Genomic DNA, 20,690 nt, shown 5'->3' with positions numbered 1-20,690 from the left:
ATAGTTCGCATCGTCGGCGTCAACACATCGTAGTAGTGGGCCAAGATACGATTTTTGGTACAGTATCCCGTCTGCCATTTGATAGTATTCTGATTTGTATTGGATCTTCCGCGCCTCGGCTTTGTTCTCTGGAAGTATCCCTGACTGCAAGTACATGATTATCGGCGTCATCCAGGACGTTGTTCCTGTCTGGATGACGCTTACTTCTCTTAGTGGAACGGATGGATTGCTCAAGACCTCTATGCGCACATCTTTTGCTAGGTGCTGGAAACTTGTTGATGCCAGCTTGCTTAAAGCATCGGCCGGCTTGTTTTCGCTTCGATTTATGTGGTGCACCTTGTAGGAATAGAAGGTTTGTAGCAATGTTTTCGCTTGGTTGAGATAGAGTGCCATTATATCGCCCTTGGCTTCATATTGGCCGTTGATTTGGCCTGCTACTAACATGGAGTCCACATGCGCTTCGATGTGTCGGACCCCCATTTTGATCGCCAATCGCAGGCCAGCCAGGAAAGCTTCGTACTCAGCTTCGTTGTTGGTGCTCTTGAAGTCCAGGCGTATGGCGTATGTGAACTCGTGTTTGTCTGGGTTCACTAGCCTTAGCCCTGCGCCTGCTCCATCTTCGTTAGATGCACCATCTGTGTACAACAGCCATGGCTCTTCTGTTTGCTTTTTCTCGGCTTTCTCCATCGCCTTACATTCTCTGTCTTTGTCATCTGGGACTTCCGTCATAAAATCTGCTAAGACCTGGCTTTTGATCGATGGCCGTGGTCTAAAAACCACATTATGCCCCCCCCCAGCTCTATTGCCCATTTAGCCAACCTTCCTGATACTTCTGGCCTTGCAAGGATATTTCCAATGTTGTAGTTTGTTAGCACGTGGATAACGTGGTTGGCAAAATACCTATTCAGGCGTCTTGAAGCGTGGATCAGTGCAAGGACTAGCTTCTCCATGATTGCATACCGGGTCTCTGGATCGGTCAAGGTTCGCGACACATAGTATACTGGTGTTTGAAAACCTTGACGATCGACGAGTAGTACAGCCCCGACTGCCCTGTCGGAAGCTGACAGGTAAAGTACCAAAGGTTCTCCCTTGTTTGGTGCGGTTAATGTTGGCAGTTTTATGAGGCAATCTTTCATCTCGCGGAACGCACTTTCTGCTTCCGGAGTCCACTGAAACTGGCTTTTCTTCATGCAGTTGCGCAAGGTTTTGATGAATGGGAAGGATTTTGCGGCGTGGTTGGCTAGAAAACGATTGAGTGCTGCTAATCGTCCTGCTAGTTTCTGCATGTCCTTGATGTTTGCTGGTGAAGGCATCCTTTCTATGGCTTGGACCTTTTCTGGATTTACCTTAAAACCATCTTTTGTGACTATGAAGCCCAAGAACTTCCCTTCTTCCATTCCGAATGAGCACTTTGCTGGGTTCAGCTTGATACTTACGCTGCGTAGCGTGTTGAATGTCTTCTGGATATTTGCCAGCATCGCGCTCTCCTCTTTGCTCATGATTACCAGATCATCCATGTACACTTCTATGTACTTACCGATGGCGTCACTGAATGTTTCGTTCATCAGCCTTTGGTATGTTGCGCCTGCATTTTTTAAGCCGAACGGCATCTTGGTGTAGCAATACAACCCTGTTGGCGTGCGAAATGCGGTTTTATCTTCGTCTTGAACGGCCATTTGAACTTGATGGTACCCCTTGTAGCAATCCAGAAAACATTTCCATCGGAATGTTGCCAAAGAATCGATTTTCTCGTCTATGTCTGGTAAAGCGTAGCAGTCACGGGGACATGCCTTGTTCAGATCCTTATAGTCGACACACATTCTCCAGCTGCCATTTGGTTTCTTTACCATTACTGGGCTTGCTACCCATGTTTGGTACCTGACTTCTCTGATGATTCTTGCGTTTAGCAACTCTAACACTTGTTCTTTCATGGCATCGTGTTTGACGTCGCCTAGGTGGCGTTTGGCATGCACCACTGACTTTGCGTCTTCTGAGACATTTAGGCGGTGTTCTGCTATGTGCCGTGGAACACCAACCATATCAGCCGGTGTCCAGGCGAACACGTCCATGTTTTCGTGCAGTAATTTCTTGAGCGCCGCGCGCGTTAGGTCGGACATGGCGGGCCCCAGAGTGACTGTTTGTTCTGGGTATGCGCTGTTCAATACCCATTTTTCTGCCTCTATGCGCGGTGTTGGCTTGCTTGCTTTGGCTGGTCTGATTTCGTCTGTTGCTAAAACTTCCTTGCATATATCAGCGCAATGCCTGTTTCGGTGGGGAATCCAACAGCGGAATGTGGTGCAGAGCAGATCATACTGAAGTCTCCTTGGAATTCTCTTCCTAGGAGGATGTCATGTCTTGAGTGCGCCGGCAATACCATGAATGTGACTTCTTTAGTTCTTGAATTTCTCCCGTCTGAAAGCAACACCGGGAATGATATTTGTCCTAGGGGAAAGACGGCTTCGTTGCAGAAACCAGTTAGTGGATAATCGACTGGCTCTAGGCGCACCTTGTCCTCTTGATCAAATTGATTGAAGCACTGTTCATATATGATATCCGCGGTGCTCCCAGGATCAATGAAGATGTAATCTGTCTGGTAGTGGCCAATCACACCTGGAATGACTATTGGTCGCTTTTCTCTTGGACCCCCTCTAACAACTGGGAAAATAACTTGTTTCTCGCGCCATGAATCATCCTGCGCGCGCTTGTTGTAGTTTTTCCTTGGTCTTCGTGGACCTCCCTGCACGATGTGGGTTTCTAGCTTTCTGAGCTTTTTGTTATCTGGCCCCTCATCTCTTCTTTGTATTTGGCGGTAATCGCGCTTTCCGCCTTTGACCAAATGAGTGAGCTTTCCATCTCTCAGGGCTCTCTCGATTTCTTGCTTTAGACTGAAACAGTCGTCGGTTAGGTGGCCCGTATCTTTGTGGAATTCACAGAAGAGATTTGGGTCTTGGCCTCTCTTGTTGCGCATTTGCAAGGGTGGTTTGAACTGATGGTTCTCTGTGGCCAAGACTTCAGAAGGTGTTTTGGTCAGTGGAGTCCACTGTTTTTCTCTGTTTTCTCGCTTTACTTCTTTTCGATGGGCTATTTGATTGATTGTATGGCGTGCGTCTTCCCTTGGAGGACTTCTTTCTCTGTGCCCAGAAGCCTTCCAGGGTTGATTCCTGCCTCTCCTGTTGTGTCGATCATTATGGTTGTGCGCGCGCTGACGGTGGTCGTCACCGGTCAACTGCCTGTCTGTCTGCGCAATGGTTTTGGCTGCTTCTATGAAGGTTTCCCAGTCTTTGGGTCCTCCGTCTCGCCCCTTGATTCTTTTAACCAAATCGTCACACTTGACCGCCCTCATGAAGTGTGCGCGCATCATCTTTTCTGGTATATCTCCGATCTCTAAACATTCTTTGTTGTACCTGGTAATGAAATCTTCTACGCTTTCGTAGTCTTTTCTCCATATGTTTAAACAGTCGCCGGGGTCTCTGGCTTGTCTTCTTTGCTGAGAGAAGTGTGCTAGGAACTTCTCTCGGAAATCGACCCATGACTTGATTTTACCTGCTGGTAAATTGTCGAACCAAATGCGCGCTGCGCCGACGAATGTCTGAGCGAACAGGTGGCACCACGTTGGTAAGTTCCACCCACCTGTTGTTCCTGTCCCCTTAAACACCTGGAGGTGATCATCTGGGTCCGTCAGCCCGTTGTATTTCCCCACGTTGTGTGGTAATTTCGTTTTGTCAATGGCGGCGCAGGCGATTTCTCGGATGAATTTTGAATTTTCAGCCATGTCTTCAGGACGATAGCTCAAGGTGTAATCATGTTCTGCTTTTGGGTTGTATCCCGCGCGCTTGGTTGGTTTGTATGCTTCGTGTTCCGGATGGAGTCTGCTAAACACCGTGGACTCTTCCTTGTACGTTGGGTCGTCTTCTTCGCCGTCCCATTCTGTATTCATGTTGCGCGCGCCCAAACGGGTTTGGATCGGCCTTCGTTGTAGATTGGAGTTTTGCACGAAGTTGCTTTCTGTTTCAGCATACGTTTCGCGCGTGTCGTGCACGCTGGGTCTTCTTACATTTTGTACTGGTCCTTTTTCTGGACGTAAATTCCACGCGTTTGTCTGCTGAGCCGTGTGTGTACTCAGAGACCTCGGTTGTGGAGTTACGAATGCTGATTGGTTAGCCTGTGCTTGGAGCAAGGCTTGTTGTGCGCTGAGCTGCGTATAAACGAGGTTTATGGACGCCATTTGTTCGGCATACCAGGAAGCCAGAGTTTTTCCCTCGGGTAGCCCTAAAAGTGCAGAGTAGTTGAGTTGTGCTTGTTCCGATGGAGCAGAAGGGCCTGCTCCATGGCTTAGAGTCTGCATCGGCGGAGGTGTTTGGTGTAATATCCCCGTTGGAGTTTGGAAAGCAGCTCCGTTTGTGGTTTGAGTGATGATTCTTGCTGGTGTTTGGAAAGTGGGTCCAGTTGTGGTTTGGCTAACAGCCCTGGATGCACTTCCAAAGATGGGTGGAAAATCGTTGTTCAGCTGACCCTCTTGGATGGTCTCGTTCCTTTGACCCCTGTGGACGTGTGCCGTGTCCGAAACGAGTTCAAAGGAAGAAACTTCTCCGTCGACTGGGTGTGAGTGATTTTGTTCTGCCATTTTCACGAGTGTTTTTTAGGAAAGAAAAGAGGTGAGAATGGTTTTGCAAAACCACAGATGGCGCCAATGTTGAAACACTGGTTAACACAAGGCTAACCAATAGGTTTCTTTCACTTATGGGGTTCAACCTCTTCTTCTACTCGTATTGATGGCTCGAGATCTGCAAAATAGTAAACACCGTTAGTCTCGTTAAGAGGGGGGAAGGGGGTTTTCCCTCTTAACCAGGCTCCGGCGTGAGAATAAGTACTGTTCTGAGAGGAAATAAACAGTGTGTGTATAGAGTGAGTAAGGAGAGTAAAAGATCCTCAACCTGAATGATGAAGGGTCCTATTTATAGCCGGAGGGTGAAGAAGGAAAGAGCAGCTGTGCCAGCTGTGAGCGCGTGCCAGCTGTCCGACCAAGGGGAATATTGTAACACCCCGTGTTTTCCAAAATGTCAAAGTCAAAGTCAAATGCTGACTGTTATTGGAGTTAAAGTTATTTTAATTTCATTTTATTTTATTATGTGGAGTAAGTGTTGTATAATCAAAACTAATCGATCGGTAATCTAACCGCGAATCGACGATCGACTGTGAATAATAGGAAGTAACAATGCAATAAAGTTAATCAATCAGTAATCAAGCTAATCGAATCACTCATCGAACTCAAGTGTGGGAATTTTGGTACTTTTATACGTGTGTGTGTGCCTTACGTGTTGTTTGTGCATGTTATTTTACGTCGTTATGTGTGGTGAATCAATCAAATCAAATCGAAACTCGAAGGATAATCAAACTCAATCGAAATCGGACCCAAATTGTGGTGTAAGGAATATTGTATGTTAGATATAGTAGTTGGGACTAAAAGTAATTTGAATAGAAACCCTACCATACTCAAATCATCATTCATCGAAATCGAAATACCAAAATCGTCGCAAAAATCTCAAAAAGGAACATCCTGGTCGAACAGGACTACCGATCGAACATGCTGTTCGATCGAGCAGCCCATTCGTTCAGGAATCCTGGCCGATCGGTTGGGCCTTTCCTCTTTTGGAAGCCTATAAATAGGGCTGTCATTGTCATTCTTTCTACTTTTGGAAAGCTCTGACCGACCAGCCCCTTGTTCCTCACTATTTCTCCGATTTCTCTCCGATCCGGTAAGTTTTAACTCTAATTCTTGTACGATTTTGTTCATTTAATGATTCTACACCTTTCTATCTTTCAAAACTTGGATTTCAACCGTGAAGTCACCAAGATCTGAGTGTTCTTGGGTGATGTCATCATGGTGTTCTTCAAGAACACCAAGTTTTGACATCATTCCGCCATGATTAGCTTAGATCTAACCGATTTCCACATTAACAACCTAAAATCTACCAAAGATCTTAACATTTCACGGTGGAAAAGGATTGAAAGACGGTTTCTAACTATCTTTCAGCTCTTTTACACTCAACCGGTGAAAACGGAGCTTGAACCGACTTACAAATCATTCCAAATAAACACATGGTTCAAGATTCGGATTCTACCACGAGATTCTTCGATTTCGGGTTAAACGTTAAACTAAGGTTCCGAACCGTCCACTGACCGGACTTGGGTGACTCCTGCCCGAGCCAGTGAACCAAGTAAGGACTTAGGTTTCGTGGTTCAACTCGTTATCAACCTAACTCAAAAATCACACCAAATGACCAAAACAACCAAGTGTTAGAAGATAGGCTAACCTGGTCAGAAAATGCTGGCCGAACGGCTAGGCTGTCCGACCGGACAGCCCACCCGAACGGACTACCCAGCCGATCGACCGGGCCAGCCGATCGGCTAACACATGGACCCACAAACTCACAAAGTGTAGTATTGACAAGGTGATGTTCGATCGACTACGCCACTCGATTGAAACATTACTGCTCAAATCATGAGATACTATACTTCAACACTTAACCGTTCTTTTCGAAACATTGGAATGTCACCCGATCGAGCATGCCACCCGATCGAGTGATACCTTGCCAAATTCATAAAATTGCAAACCGACCGGTTGGACTAACCGATCGAACGGTCCCTTCGATCGACCAACTTGAAAGGTAATGCTGCAAAAACTTCAAAAGTACAAACCATCATACACAAACACACCCTTCCTAAAGGAAGAAACAATCCACCTGAAAGGACCAGCCGATCGAGCCTGCCGGCCGATCGAATGGGAATGTTCAAACGGACTTTCAACCCAGACGAACAGCCCGTCCGATCGAACCAGCTGTCCGATCGACCGGCCCAATCGATCCATCATCACTTGTTTGCATCTCCGCGTTACTCATCGTTATACTATCGAACTATTCAGGCTAACTTCTCTCAGTGCTCCCTTCAATCCATACCAAATCACTGTGAGTATACTCGATCCCTTTTTGCTTTTAGCACTTTTGGGTGTTACATATGTTATCTATCAAAATCACAATCAAACACAAACTATTTGAACGCTAACCGATTCGCATGTGCTACTTGACTAAATGATTGCTGTTTATTATGTTTACACGTGGAGTGCTATCTACCTGCTTTAGCAACATAGTACTATAGTTTGGACTCAGCACCCGTTCACACGGGGGTTGCTAAGGACAATTACTTGCATGAATTACGGTGGTAATCATGTATTGCGAACTGTCTCGGACAGTCAACCCGCAGTCGTTGGTACCGATGGTCCCATGTTGATAATTTACATGCATCGTTTTCCTCTGTGTACGTGCCTGGTTATGCGTAAACTATTCGAACTCTATATGCTATATCAAACTTGTGTACTCACCTTTACATTATTTGTATTGACTTTATTTTAACGTATGTGGCAGGTGTTTAAGGTGTTAGCTTGCTAGGAAAGCGAAGTTTCAATAAGTTCCTAGAGACTCCCCAACAGATAGTTGTCGGCCCTGAACAAGCTCTTGGGCCATAGTTGTCCGTAGATCTTGTCCACTGGCACTATAGCCAGAGGAGTCAACAGAATAGGGGTCTTAGAAACATCGAACAATATTTATTTGGTTTGTAATAATTGAATCTGAGTTGTCGAAGCAGGATTTATTGCCTAGATGCTTCTGTAATGACTTGTTATTTATTTGGGATACGGTATGGGACGTATCATTTAACTAAATTTGTATGATAGTTGTTGTGGAAACTTCTGGACAATCTGTTTCGCTCAGTGCCGCGCCCCGATGATTCCGCCATCAGTTGGGGTGTGACAGATTGGTATCAGAGCCATAACTATAGGGAATTAGGTTAGACACGACCTAGTCCGGGTCGCTGTCTTAGAGACCTAGACTATAGCTAAGAACCAAGAGACCAAGTTTATGTGCTTGTTCATTCTATTCTATCACTGCACTCGAACTCCATATCAAAGTCAGCAACTTTGGACAGGACTAGGTGTGAAAACCATAAACTCCTGCCTAAGTTGTCTGATTCATGACGATTATTTATGTGAACCTCATTATCTTTACAACAAAACGGGGAGAATTATACCAAATCAGGGCTGAAACCCGCAATTTGATGCAAATTTTCCTCAAAATTTTCTTAAAAACAAGGAAGAAATTGCTAAGCTAGGGGTGAAACCCTAACCTTGGCGATTGTTCCGAACTTTACCTCATCTCGCCGAGACATTTAACGGACTCCAACGACCTGAACTCACGAGTATGACCTAGGAAATGCGTGCATAATGCCCGAGAACTGAGGCAGAAACACGACCCCTAGAGTCGAAAGTGACGACAAGTCCACTGTGAATAGTTACATTGTTTTGGTTAGTCAATGTCTAGTAGCCGCAGACAATCTACCTCTTGATTTTATGTGTTGCCTTGCTGGTTTTATATGTTTCGCCTGTTTACATGTTTAAATTTCCGCTGGTTACTCGATTTTGTTATCAATCCGCACGACTTGTATTGCTATCCTATTCCGATCCAATTTCCAGTTGACGCAATCTAGACGATGTTAATATGCTATACTACGCTATACGACTAAGTTAGACGATACGATATGATGCTGCTCGATATACTATACGAACGACACTCGACTTGGAAGGATAGGTTTCTGTTTTCTGACTACCTCTGTGCTAAAATGCGTATGTGTTAGGAATTTTGTGCCCTACCTACTTATGTGCTTATGTGCTTCTGTGATTATGTGAATTCTGTGCATTTTGTGCTTTTGTGCCTATGTGATATGTGTTACGTGATACGTGATACGGCGTGATTCTAAGCTTTAGTAATCTAAGATGTGTGAGGAGAGATTCGATTTCGTTGTGTTGAGCCCTGTGGCGATGTCTATTGCAGACCATGTCGTCATCATCCATGTCTCGCCGACTTACCCGACAGGAAAAGAGAGACCGACGTCTTGCTGCGATCATCTCCAAAACTGTGGCGAAAGCTGTCAGTGATGTGTATGAGAACGTGAGCAAATCATCCGAGGAATCTCGAGCTGACTTTCCTAAAGATTCCAACAAGACTGCTTTTAGCTTTAAGCAATTCAAAGCATGTGGGCCAAAGGAGTTCACCGGCGAAGATGGCCCCACAGCCATGTTTCATTGGTTTGACTCGGTGGAAGTCACCCTCCGACAAAGCGGATGCCCTGACCACCTCCGTACTCTCAACGCTACTGGTGTCTTCCAGTCTCGTGCTTTGGACTGGTGGACCGCAGAGAGAAACAAGCGCGGGAACGACGCAGCATACGAGCTGACGTGGGAGGAACTGAAAGCAATCATGATCGACGAGTTCTGTCCACCTCACGAACGCCAAAAGCTGGAGGATGAATTTTGGGTTATCAAGCAGAAGGAAGGAGACAACGCTGGTCTCACTGCTCGCTTCAAGCAGTTGAGCATTATCTGTCCCGACCAGGTCAAGACTCCGGATATGACCATCAAGAAATACATCCGTGCTCTTCCAGACTGTGTAGCGGATTTTGTTCACGCCTCCAAGCCCGCAACAATCGAGGAAACCTACCTGCTAGCCGCTGAGATTAACGACAAGCGGGTGAAGGCTGGTTTCTAGGATAAGCAAGCCAAGTCTTTGCATCAAGTCACAACCGCATCAACCGACAACACCCCTGCTCAAGCCTCCAAGTCTTCCAGAAGGAGAAAGAAGAACAAGAGTTGCGCTGCCGCAACCAATGCTGCTCCACTTCAGTCTGTACCAGCTCAACAGCAGCAACCACAGCGCGCAGCTCCAGTGATCAATGCGCCGCCAGCTAAGCGTGCATATACCGGCCCCCATCCACTCTGCCCAACGTGTTCTTATCACCATCCCGTGGGTGTGGCTTGCCGATTCTGTGCCCACTGCAACCTATACGGGCATTTCACTGCGAACTGTCGCTATGGTCCCCGTCAAGCCCAAGCTCAAGCAACTGTCAGTCAGGCTCTACTCCCTGCCCCACAAGGTCAACCAGCAGCTCAAGCCCCAACAGCCAACGTTCGGACCTGCTTTGCATGTGGTGACCCTAACCACTTTGCAAACCGGTGCCCGAACAGGGTTGTCAAGCAAGAAGCTCAACAACAGCAGCCTCAGCAACAACAGCAAGCGGCTCACGCCAGAACCTTCAACATCAATGCGCATCAGGCTCAAGCTGACAACAACGTGGTCAATGGTACGTTCCTTGTGAATGGTATATATGCATCATGTTTGTTTGATACTGGAGCCGATAACTGCTTTGTGTCATTTGAATTCGAGAAGCTTCTTAGTCGTAAGCGCTCTTATCTTTCGTCGTCATTCGAAGTTGAAGTCGCTACTGGAAGAACCATCGCTGTTAATTCTGTGCTCCGTGATTGTACTCTTGAGCTCAACAATCATATCTTCCCCATCAACCTCATTCCGATGCAACTCGGAAGTTTCGATATCATAGTAGGCATGGACTTTCTTTGTGAGAACCAAGCTGAAGTTGTGTGCTTCGATAAAATGATTCGATTTGTGTTAGCTAGTAGTGATATTCTATGTGTTTATGGTGAAACTGCAACGAAAGGTCTCAAACTCATGTCATGTCTTCAAGCCAGCAAGTATCTCCGCAAGGAATACCGAGCCTTCTTGGCCAATATTGTAGTAGCGGAGGAGGGAAAGAAAAAGAAAGTTGAAGTCAAAGATGTCCCAGTTGTCCGAGAGTTTCCTCAGGTGTTTCCTGATGATCTCCCTGGATTACCTCCAAGTCGTGATATCGACTTTCGAATTGACCTTATTCCTGGAGCTAACCCTGTTGCCAAAGCCCCTTACCGACTCGCTCCCTCCGAGATGCGAGAACTTTCGAACCAACTCCAGGAACTACTCGAAAAAGGCTTTATTCGCCCGAGCACTTCTCCTTGGGGCGCGCCAGTCCTTTTCGTTAAAAAGAAGGATGGGTCGTTCCGGATGTGCACCGATTATCGGGAATTGAATAAGCTAACCAACTCCAGGAATACCCCTTGCCCAGAATCGACGATTTGTTTGACCAGCTACAAGGTGCTCAGTGCTTCTCAAAGATCGATATATGCTCAGGATATCATCAGTTGCAGATTCAAGAGGAAGACATACCTAAAACCGCTTTTCGAACCCGCTATGGCCATTACGAATTCGTTGTTATGCCTTTTGGTTTGACAAACGCACCCGCGATTTTCATTGATCTGATGAATCGCGTGTGTAAGCCCTTCCTAGACCGTTTTGTCATCGTGTTTATCGACGATGTCATGATCTATTCCAAGTCGAGGGCCGAACATGCGCAACATCTACGTTTGGTTCTCGAGTTACTTCATGTCACACCCCGATTTCCACGTGTCTCACCGGTGGGCCCGGTGGGGGATTACCGTGACGTAGTTGGCAACAATATAGTCAAACCACACAATTATATGAATGGACAGCGGAAGCAAAAAGATAAATATAAATCAACCTTTTGAATGTAATATCAAGTGTATTACAGAAGTCGAATTGTATCCACAGGGGATCAAAATAATAATAAAGTATTGTTCAGTCAGATACAACATCAAGCTTGCGAGACTTATCACGATGCTAGGAAGCTACTACCAGCCAATTTCGTGTAGTACCTGCACTTAATCTTTTTGGGAAAATACGTCAGTTTACACTGGTAAATACGTTCAACTGACACATTTAAAAATGTTTATTAAAATTGATTTGAATGCACGAGGCACAAACTCTTTTATAACTTGGGAAAATTATTAAAATCTTGTGAACGAATTACATGTCCTTTTATGCGTTCAGTAGCCCGGATCCTGTCCGGGTTAAAGATTAATAGACACACCACATTGCGTAAAACCGTAGTGTAAAAACCAACGGCTACGTCTTTTAATAATAATGTCGACATAATATACCGGGTGTACGCCTACACCGAGATGTCGAGGTCGTGGCCATTTCGTAAAATGATGCCAAGGATATCCGGGACAACGGTCATTAACCCCCCAAAGGCTTTTAAGTAACAAGACTGTTTAAATGAGCCAATCACATTATTCAATTAACCACCTAAGCGATGGAAGATATGATGCTCAATCAAGCGGTATTAATATACCGTATCCCAAGCCCGTATAAGGGAAAATAAGTTAAAGTATTTACCTTTGCAAGTATATTCCTTATTGGATTACATCACAAGTAGCTTTTACTGGGGCTCCTATTCTGGAACAAAGGTTTTAATTAACCTATTAGAATCCTAACGGGTCTTTATATTGGCCGTAGCCTAGACCGGTTGGTTCCGAAATATAAATACGGTTTAATCGCGCGAAAAGGCGAAAACCGAGAATGGAGTGTGATTCCGACCCAACAAGTTCAGAGACTCGTTTTATATGGGTTCAAGGTTCACAATCTTGATTTTGGGGTCAAAATAATATGGTTTGACCCATGTCGGCTAATTTATGAAAACTAGTTCCATAAGCCGAACCGTGCGCACAATAGGCGAGACGGTTAACCATGAGAGTCCTACGTTTATTTCCTAAGTCAATATGCCTTAAAGAGGTTGTGGTATCAGTAGGATACCTTCCGTGATGCCCGTAACGAGTTTAAGTTAATATTACGCCCCGTAGGGGTTTTTCGGTCATTTTAAAGACTTTTAAAGAGCTTTTCGAGTTCTACAGGAAATCTGAGTTTCCCGAACAGTTTGTAAAGTCTAAAATACTTTATTTAAAATCAGTAGTAACTGGAATCGGATCAAAAGACCTTGTAGAACTCAAGTTTTGGCCGAAAAGGGCATATTCGGTATTTACCGAACCGTAGCCATAACCGCAGGTTATGAGCAAGGTAAAAATTATTAAAAATCTTTAAAATTCCCAAAATATTATTTTATAACAGTGGGTAAAAGTTTTGGTGACGAAATCTTGGTCTAGATAGGCATTATGCTAATTGCGCCGTTTATTACAAAAGTTTACTTATAAGTGCGCCATATAGCATAACTCTCATTCTAGACCTCGGATTGGCGTGAAACTTTAAGGACATGCTTATAATTTAGTAAGCAAGGTTATGGTCCGTTCACGTGTCCGAAATACTCGTTTTATTTTAAAAAGGCCGTTACGGTCAACTTTTAGGTGATTAACGGAAATGCGTAAAAGACTCGGACAAATCATGAACCGGTCACAGAGGGTTATACCATCATGTAACCTGGTCTTAAGAGTGTCCTAAGGCATATCTATACCTCACTAAAACGGGTCAGAACTGAAGTCAAAACAAAAGTTAAGACTTTTGCGACATTCGGCTCCGAACCGGATCAATATAGCAAATGGTCGATTCAAACGAGTTTAGACAAGTCTATATACTTAATATCATGTTTTATGTGTGCCAAAACAGGTCTCATAGCATATACATTACAGATTATGTATAAAATGGCAAAATGACTTTCTGTTGACTTTTTAAGTGCACGTTTGACTTGACATTCGACATAGTTAGAGTGGTGATCAGAGGGAACCCTTTTAGGGGTTTATTACCCACATAAATACCAACTCATAACTACTTTTGATCCGACAATTCACTGGACCATTTGTGAATTATCGCTATGACAACCGTTAGTTACGACGGTTTGGTTTATAAGCTAAATCTAGTGAAAATTGAACTACAAAGGATCTAAACGACTTACAGAAGTTGAGACTTGCTTAGAGAACAAAGAATAATGCTTGAGAGCTCTTAGAAGTGACCAGAGAAGTGAGTGTTTTGAGTTGTGATGAAAGTTATGAACACAACATGTCTATTTATAGTGCAAAGTAGGCTCCAAGATCATTACACATTGGTCTATACTGATCATGGATGATGGGCAGGTGTCCCATGGTGCTATGGGTCGAGTAGGGGGCGCCCATGCTTCATTAATTGATGGTTTGATCGTTCACAAGCTCAAAAGGCATAAAAAGCCAAAGTTCCTGCGTCTGGGCGTCCCACGCGGCCCGCATGGGAGTTTTCGTGCATTTGTACGCGGGCCGCCTGAGATTTAAACATCAGGCGCGTTTAAGAGGTGGCTCACGGCCCGCCTCAACTTAGCCCATAACTTAACGCGGGTCGCGAGAGGCTTGATTTTCTGAAATTTTAAATCTTTTGCAATGATGATCAGAATCTGGTAATTAATAACAAAATCTTTCGTAATTATTAACCTGACCTTTCGGGTTTGAAGGGGTAACTTTGCGATTTGGCCCTCGATTATTTACAACTAAGGGCCTCGTGTTATTTACCCGCTTAGTTAAGTCCCTGGTTAGTTTAATTAATTATTCTGAAAGCCTTAACTTTCACTGTTGATGCTTTTAACCCTTCTCATACGAATTCGATCATAACTTTCTCGTTTTAAAACGGAACTTCGCGGAATTTACACAGTATATTCTAGTGAGCGTATAATACTGTTACAAAGCCTCGGGAGCGTTAAAGGGTCACTCAGAGGTATAATTAAACATGTTGACACAGTTAACCCCTGTAGCTTGAAATCTCTCACTTTCTTCCGCGTTTCGCTTCCGTACGATCCATGATTTATTCGTTTGAAGGTACAAGCACCACTCAGGGTTACTATACAGTATATTTACCCTTGTTTAACATTTATAACCCTCGAATTTACATACATTCAAGGTTTGTCAATATTAGTCCTTTATTTAATATCAATGCCACGTGTAATCAAATGACACGTGTTAACACATCATTGGACACAAAAATTCGAGGTGTTACATCCTCACCCCCTTAAAATAAATCTCGACCCGAGATTTACTCAAATAAATAAGGGTATTTTTCTTTCATTGTGGCTTCGACTTCCCACGTATATTCGGGACCTCTACGAGCATCCCATTTGACCTTTACAATCGGTACGTGCTTTCTTCGAAGCTTTTTCACCTGTCGATCTTCAATCGACAACGGCTTCTCTACGAATTTTAAGCTCTCATCTATATGCACATCTGTGTGTGGGATCACCAATGATTCATCGGCGAAGCACTTCTTGAGATTGCAGATGTGGAACACATTGTGAATTCCATTGAGCTCTTCAGGCAAGTTCAACTTATAGGCGACTGATCCGACACGTTCAATGACCTCAAAAGGTCCTATGTATCTCGGACTCAGTTTGTCTTTCTTGCCGAAACGCATCATCCCTTTCCAGGGTGATACTTTAAGCAATACTTTTTCACCCACTTCGAAGTGAAAATCCTTACGCTTCGGATCAGCGTAACTTTTCTGCCTATCTCTGGCAGCCTTGAGACGTTCCCGAATCTGGACAATCTTGTCCGTTGTCTGGAAAACTATCTCTGGTCCTGATAATTGGACCTCTCCTACTTCCGCCCAACAAACAGGCGATCTACATTTCCTACCGTATAATGCCTCGAAAGGCGCAGCCTTTATGCTGGTATGGTAGCTATTATTGTAGGAGAATTCGATTAGGGGTAGGTTCTTATCCCAGTTACCACCTAAATCTATAGCACACGCGCGTAGCATGTCCTCTAACGTTTGAATGGTACGCTCACTCTGACCGTCCGTCTGTGGATAGTAAGCCGTACTGAAGTTCAAACGCGTGCCCAAAGATTGCTGGAAACTGTTCCAGAAATGAGACGTGTATCTAGTATCCCTGTCGGAGATAATAGACACAGGTATGCCGTGTAAGGCTACAATCTTATCAACATAAAGTTGGGCTAGCATATCGGAGCTATACGTCTCCTTGATGGGTAGAAAATGAGCTGATTTAGTCAGCCTATCGACTATAACCCATATTGTATCGTTTCCTTTCCTGGTTTTGGGTAACTTGGTTATGAAGTCCATAGTTACGCATTCCCACTTCCACTCGGGAAGTTCAGGCTGTTGTAGCAAGCCAGACGGCTTTTGGTGCTCGGCTTTGACTTGAGCACAAGTCAAGCACTTTGCTACATGGGCGGCTACAGACTTTTTCAAGCCTATCCACCAATAGTTTGCCTTTAAGTCTTGATACATTTTATCTGCTCCCGGATGGACCGAATATTTGGAACTATGGGCTTCCTGGAGGATAACATCTCGTAGTCCTCCATAGATTGGAACCCATATTCGTCCGTTTAATCTAAGGATTCCATCCTTGCTAAGAGTCAACTGTTCTTCAGTTACTCCTAACTTTTCCTTAGGATAATTAGCTTCCAACACAGCCTCTCGCTGTGCAGCTAATATCCTCTCAATCAAATTGTTCTTGACTTCAATGCTCTTGGCATTGATTCGTATAGGTTTTACCCTTTCTTTCCTGCTTAGGGCATCAGCGACTACATTCGCTTTGCCGGGATGGTACCTGATCTCACAATCATAATCATTCAATGTTTCCATCCAACGGCGTTGTCTCATGTTCAACTCCTTCTGACTAAACAGGTGTTGAAGGCTTTTGTGATCAGAATAAATCACAAATTTAATACCATATAGGTAATGCCTCCACAATTTTAGTGCAAATACAACGGCACCCAACTCCAAGTCATGGGTGGTGTAATTCTTTTCGTGCACCTTTAGTTGTCGTGAAGCGTAGGCAATAACCTTGCCCTTCTGCATAAGCACACACCCCATGCCTGTGTGTGATGCATCGCAGTAAACTACGAATTCTTCTGTACCCTCAGGTAAGGTCAACACAGGTGCGTTGCTCAGCTTTTGCTTCAGGATTTCGAAGGATTCTTGCTGCTTTGGGCCCCAAATGAACTTTTCTTTCTTCTTGGTTAGGGAAGTCAAGGGCGCAGCAATCCTCGAAAAATTCTCAATAAATCTCCTGTAGTATCCTGCTAACCCCAGGAAACTACGAATTTCGGTAGGCGTCTTTGGCTCTTGCCAGTTCATGACTGCCTCTACCTTAGCGGGATCCACCTGGATACCACGCTCACTTACAACATGACCCAAAAATTGAACCTCTCGTAGCCAAAATTCGCATTTAGAGAATTTGGCGTAGAGTTTCTCACGCTGTAGCAATTCGAGAATACAACGGAGGTGTTTCTCGTGGTCAGCTTGGTTCTTGGAATATATAAGGATATCGTCGATGAAGACTATGACAAATTTGTCCAAGTACGGCTTGCAGACGCGATTCATGAGATCCATGAACGCAGCCGGTGCATTTGTGAGCCCAAAAGGCATTACTAGGAACTCATAATGACCGTAGCGAGTCCTAAATGCTGTCTTATGCACATCTTCATCTCTGACCTTTAGCTGATGATAGCCCGACCTTAAGTCGATCTTCGAGAAGTAGCTCGCTCCTTGCAGCTGATCGAACAGATCGTCGATCCTTGGTAAGGGATATCTATTCTTGATGGTAACTTTGTTCAGCTCACGGTAATCGATGCACAACCGCATTGATCCGTCCTTTTTCTTTACAAATAGGACAGGTGCTCCCCAGGGAGACGAACTAGGTCTGATAAAACCTTTTGCCAACAGTTCATCCAACTGGGTCCTTAATTCCTTCATTTCTGTAGGAGCTAGCCTGTAAGGTGCTCTAGCTATAGGAGCTGCTCCAGGTATGATATCTATTCTGAATTCCACTTGTCTATCTGGTGGTAAACCAGGTAGTTCTTCGGGGAAAACCTCGGAATATTCAGAAATAACGGGAAGATCCTCTATCTTTGGCTTGGGCTCTTCAATTATCACTTGAGCCATGTAAATGACACAGCCTCTCTTCAAACATCTAGAAGCTTTGAGCATAGATACGTCCTCGGGTAGTCCATACTGCGTGTCTCCTCGAATGGTAAGCGATTCACCACTCGGAGTCTTTAGCACTATAAGCCTTTTGTTGCAAACGATTTGGGCCTGATTACGGGATAACCAGTCCATGCCTAGAACAATGTCGAAACCCGTTAGTTTGAAAGGAAGTAGAGATAGAGGAAAAGAATGGTTCTTAATGGACATTTCACATCCCTCTAGAACAGTGGAGACGGTTTCTATCGTGCCGTCTGCTAACTCTACCTCGTATTTTACGTCTAGGGTTTTGGTAGGCATATTCAACAGTTCGCAAAATTTTTGGTCTACAAAGGACTTGTCAGCGCCAGAATCGAAAAGTACTCTTGCAAATATATTATTTACGAGAAAAGTACCTGTAAGAACATTGTCGTTCAGCACTGCCTCCTTTGCATCCATGCGGAAGACTCTCGCATTTGTCTTCTTGTTCTCTTCCGGTTTCCTGGCATTCTTAGGGCAGTTGCTCTTGATATGCCCTTTTTCGTTGCAACCATAGCATGTTGCATCCTTGATTTTCTTGCAATCCACCGTCTTATGGTCCTTGGACTTGCATAGTCCACAGGCAAAAGACTTTGGCTGGGACTGTGAATTTGACCCAAACCTACATTTTCCAGAATGGGGTTTCTGGCAGACTTTGCATTTGGGCCTTTCTCCAGCTTGGCCCTCTTTCTTTGCTTCCGCCCCTCTTTTGCCATCACCGTTTCCACGGTGTTTCTTTCCTGACCTTCGTGAGGTATCATCCTCGCGTTTCCTCTTTTCTGCCTCCTTGCTCCTTAGCGTCCTCAGACGGACAGCATCTAAAGTGAGAGACAAGGAGAGGTCAGTTACTGACCTGAAGGTCGTCGGCCGAGAGGCCTTTACACTCGCCTTTATCGCAGGCTCTAAGCCCCCAATGAAACGGGCGATTCTTCTGGACTCTGGTGTCACAAGGTACGGGACCAGGCGAGACATCGTATTGAAGCTCGTCAAATAGGCCTGGCAGTCCAGGTTTGTCATCACCAGTGACACAAAGTCAGACTCGATCTTCTCTACCTCATGCTGAGGACAGTAGTTTTCCTTAATGAGAGCAATAAATTCCTCCCATGTCATCTTGTATAGAGCAGACTTACCGGATGCCTGTACCAACGCTCTCCACCATGCTAGGGCCTCGCCCTTAAATGATTGTGACACAAATTTCACCACATCCTTCTCCGCACACCCACTGATGTCCACAATAGTGTCCATCTCATCCAGCCAGGTGATACAATCCACAGCACCCTTCTCCCCTGTGAATTCCCGGGGCTTACAAGACACGAAGTACTTGTAGGTGCAACCCTTGGCACCGGACGCATCAGTATATTCTCGTTCACGACGAATACTATTCTCAGCGGACGAGTGATTATCGTCATCTTTCTTGGGTTTGGAGAGTGGTTTGGATTGTGACTTTGGTTTGGAGGGTGGTTTTGATACGGTTCTGCCTTGGGACTCAGTATATTGACGATCCAGAGCTGCCTGAACAGCGTTGTCAATCAGAGCCTTTAACTGTGCGCCTGTCAAATGCACTGGCGCATTGTCGTAGTCATCTTCATTTGTATGGCTATTCTCTCCATTGGGATCCGCCATTGTAACTTTAATCTGTTACAGAAGATAACAAAATTTTATTCAGGAGATTATTATATAATTGTCTTTTATGACAATTTGTCAACCATGGTAACAGAGACCATATTTGGTTAACTTATTACTCATTTAATCTTAGGATTTGAATATATCCTATTTTAGCTATATCAATAATATTGGCGGCGTAAAGCCTAATCACGAGGATGTTTTATAATATTAGCCGAGATTTCAGAGAATCAAAGGCATAGAGATTTGAACCGTAGTTCTTTTTATCTCTTTCTGACAGGGAGTCATAGACCACCACTGTCTTCTATCCTTATAAGACAATTATCACGGCCCATAGGCATTACATCACTAATGGATGTTTTAATATGGTTGGCCCGTAGGCACTACATCTCTAATGGATGTTTTAATAAGGCTGGCCCGTAGGCACTACATCACAAATGGATGTCTTAATAAGGTTGGCCCGTAGGCACTACATCACTAATGGATGTTTTAATAAGGTTGGCCCGTAGGCACTACATCACTAATGGATGTTTTAATAATTTGATCACCTTTATTGGTGATTTTAACCCATGATTTATAAATCATTTAGCTGGGTCTTTGAAATCCTCTAAAGGATCATTGCATAAGAATGACTTGTGTGATTTTAACGAATCACATCTACCATGATCGTCAACATGCTTGCAGAGGTTAACAGGGAATCTGAATCTTTTAATTTGGTCGTACCATCTTGGCCGGATCTTAAAAGACACCAGGCTAGGTTTTACTCTTAAGATTCTTTATTTAGGCAGATTAATTGAAAAGGAATGGTTTTGATTTATTTCATATATAGTGATAAAAATGAAATTCATAATATAACATTCCATAATTTTAATACGATTACACACTGCCCTAAACGGGACTTTTAAATAGTACATACCTACATAGAGGTTTAAAATAAGTGACAAGTCCACGCAGGGACTAATATAAGATAGGTGTCCATGCAAGGACTAAAAGATGAGTCCACGTAGGGACTGAAATACGATAAATGTCCACGCAGGGACTTCTTTCAAAGTAGAAATTACATTAGTACAACTATTAAGGGCTAGTGGTCACGTTTCTTCTTTTTGCCCTTTAGTAGGTTCGCCAAGCCCTTGAGAAATCCTCGGTGGCTCTTTTTCTCTTCCTCGAACTCTCTTTCCACACGATCTAGTCGTTGGAGTATCTCTACCTGTTCAAGAGGAGAGAAACGTGGTTGTGGCGCTTGTTGCGGAACTGGAGGTCTGGGAGGTATTGAATACCCATGAGCTGAGTAGTCCGGTGCTCCCATGTTCCCATGAGCTCCGTCAGGATAGCGTGCATTATATCTAGCCGACACCACATATGGGTCGTGCTCGTAATTGTAGTTGTAACGTGCTTGTGACGGTT

General features: G+C 44.4%; 1 protein-coding gene across 1 annotated transcript; it reads right to left on the bottom strand.

Moving 5' to 3' along the window:
- Window positions 1–2,230: 2,230 nt before the first annotated feature.
- On the bottom strand, window positions 2,231–3,937 carry LOC118485009. The gene has a single exon (XM_035981208.1). The coding sequence runs from the start codon at window positions 3,935–3,937 to the stop codon at window positions 2,231–2,233; it is 1,707 nt and encodes a 568-aa protein (XP_035837101.1).
- Window positions 3,938–20,690: the final 16,753 nt, after the last annotated feature.

Source organism: Helianthus annuus, chromosome 12 (assembly GCF_002127325.2).
Source record: "Helianthus annuus cultivar XRQ/B chromosome 12, HanXRQr2.0-SUNRISE, whole genome shotgun sequence".
In the NCBI taxonomy this organism is placed as follows: Eukaryota; Viridiplantae; Streptophyta; class Magnoliopsida; order Asterales; family Asteraceae; genus Helianthus; species Helianthus annuus.
The sequence above is the reverse complement of the archived record's forward strand: the minus strand, read 5'-3'. Positions and strand labels throughout refer to the sequence as shown.

Excerpts from the sequence above, each read along its gene's own strand:
- LOC118485009 (XM_035981208.1), bottom strand. The coding sequence starts at position 3,937 with ATGAATACAGAATGGGACGGCGAAGAAGACGACCCAACGTACAAGGAA.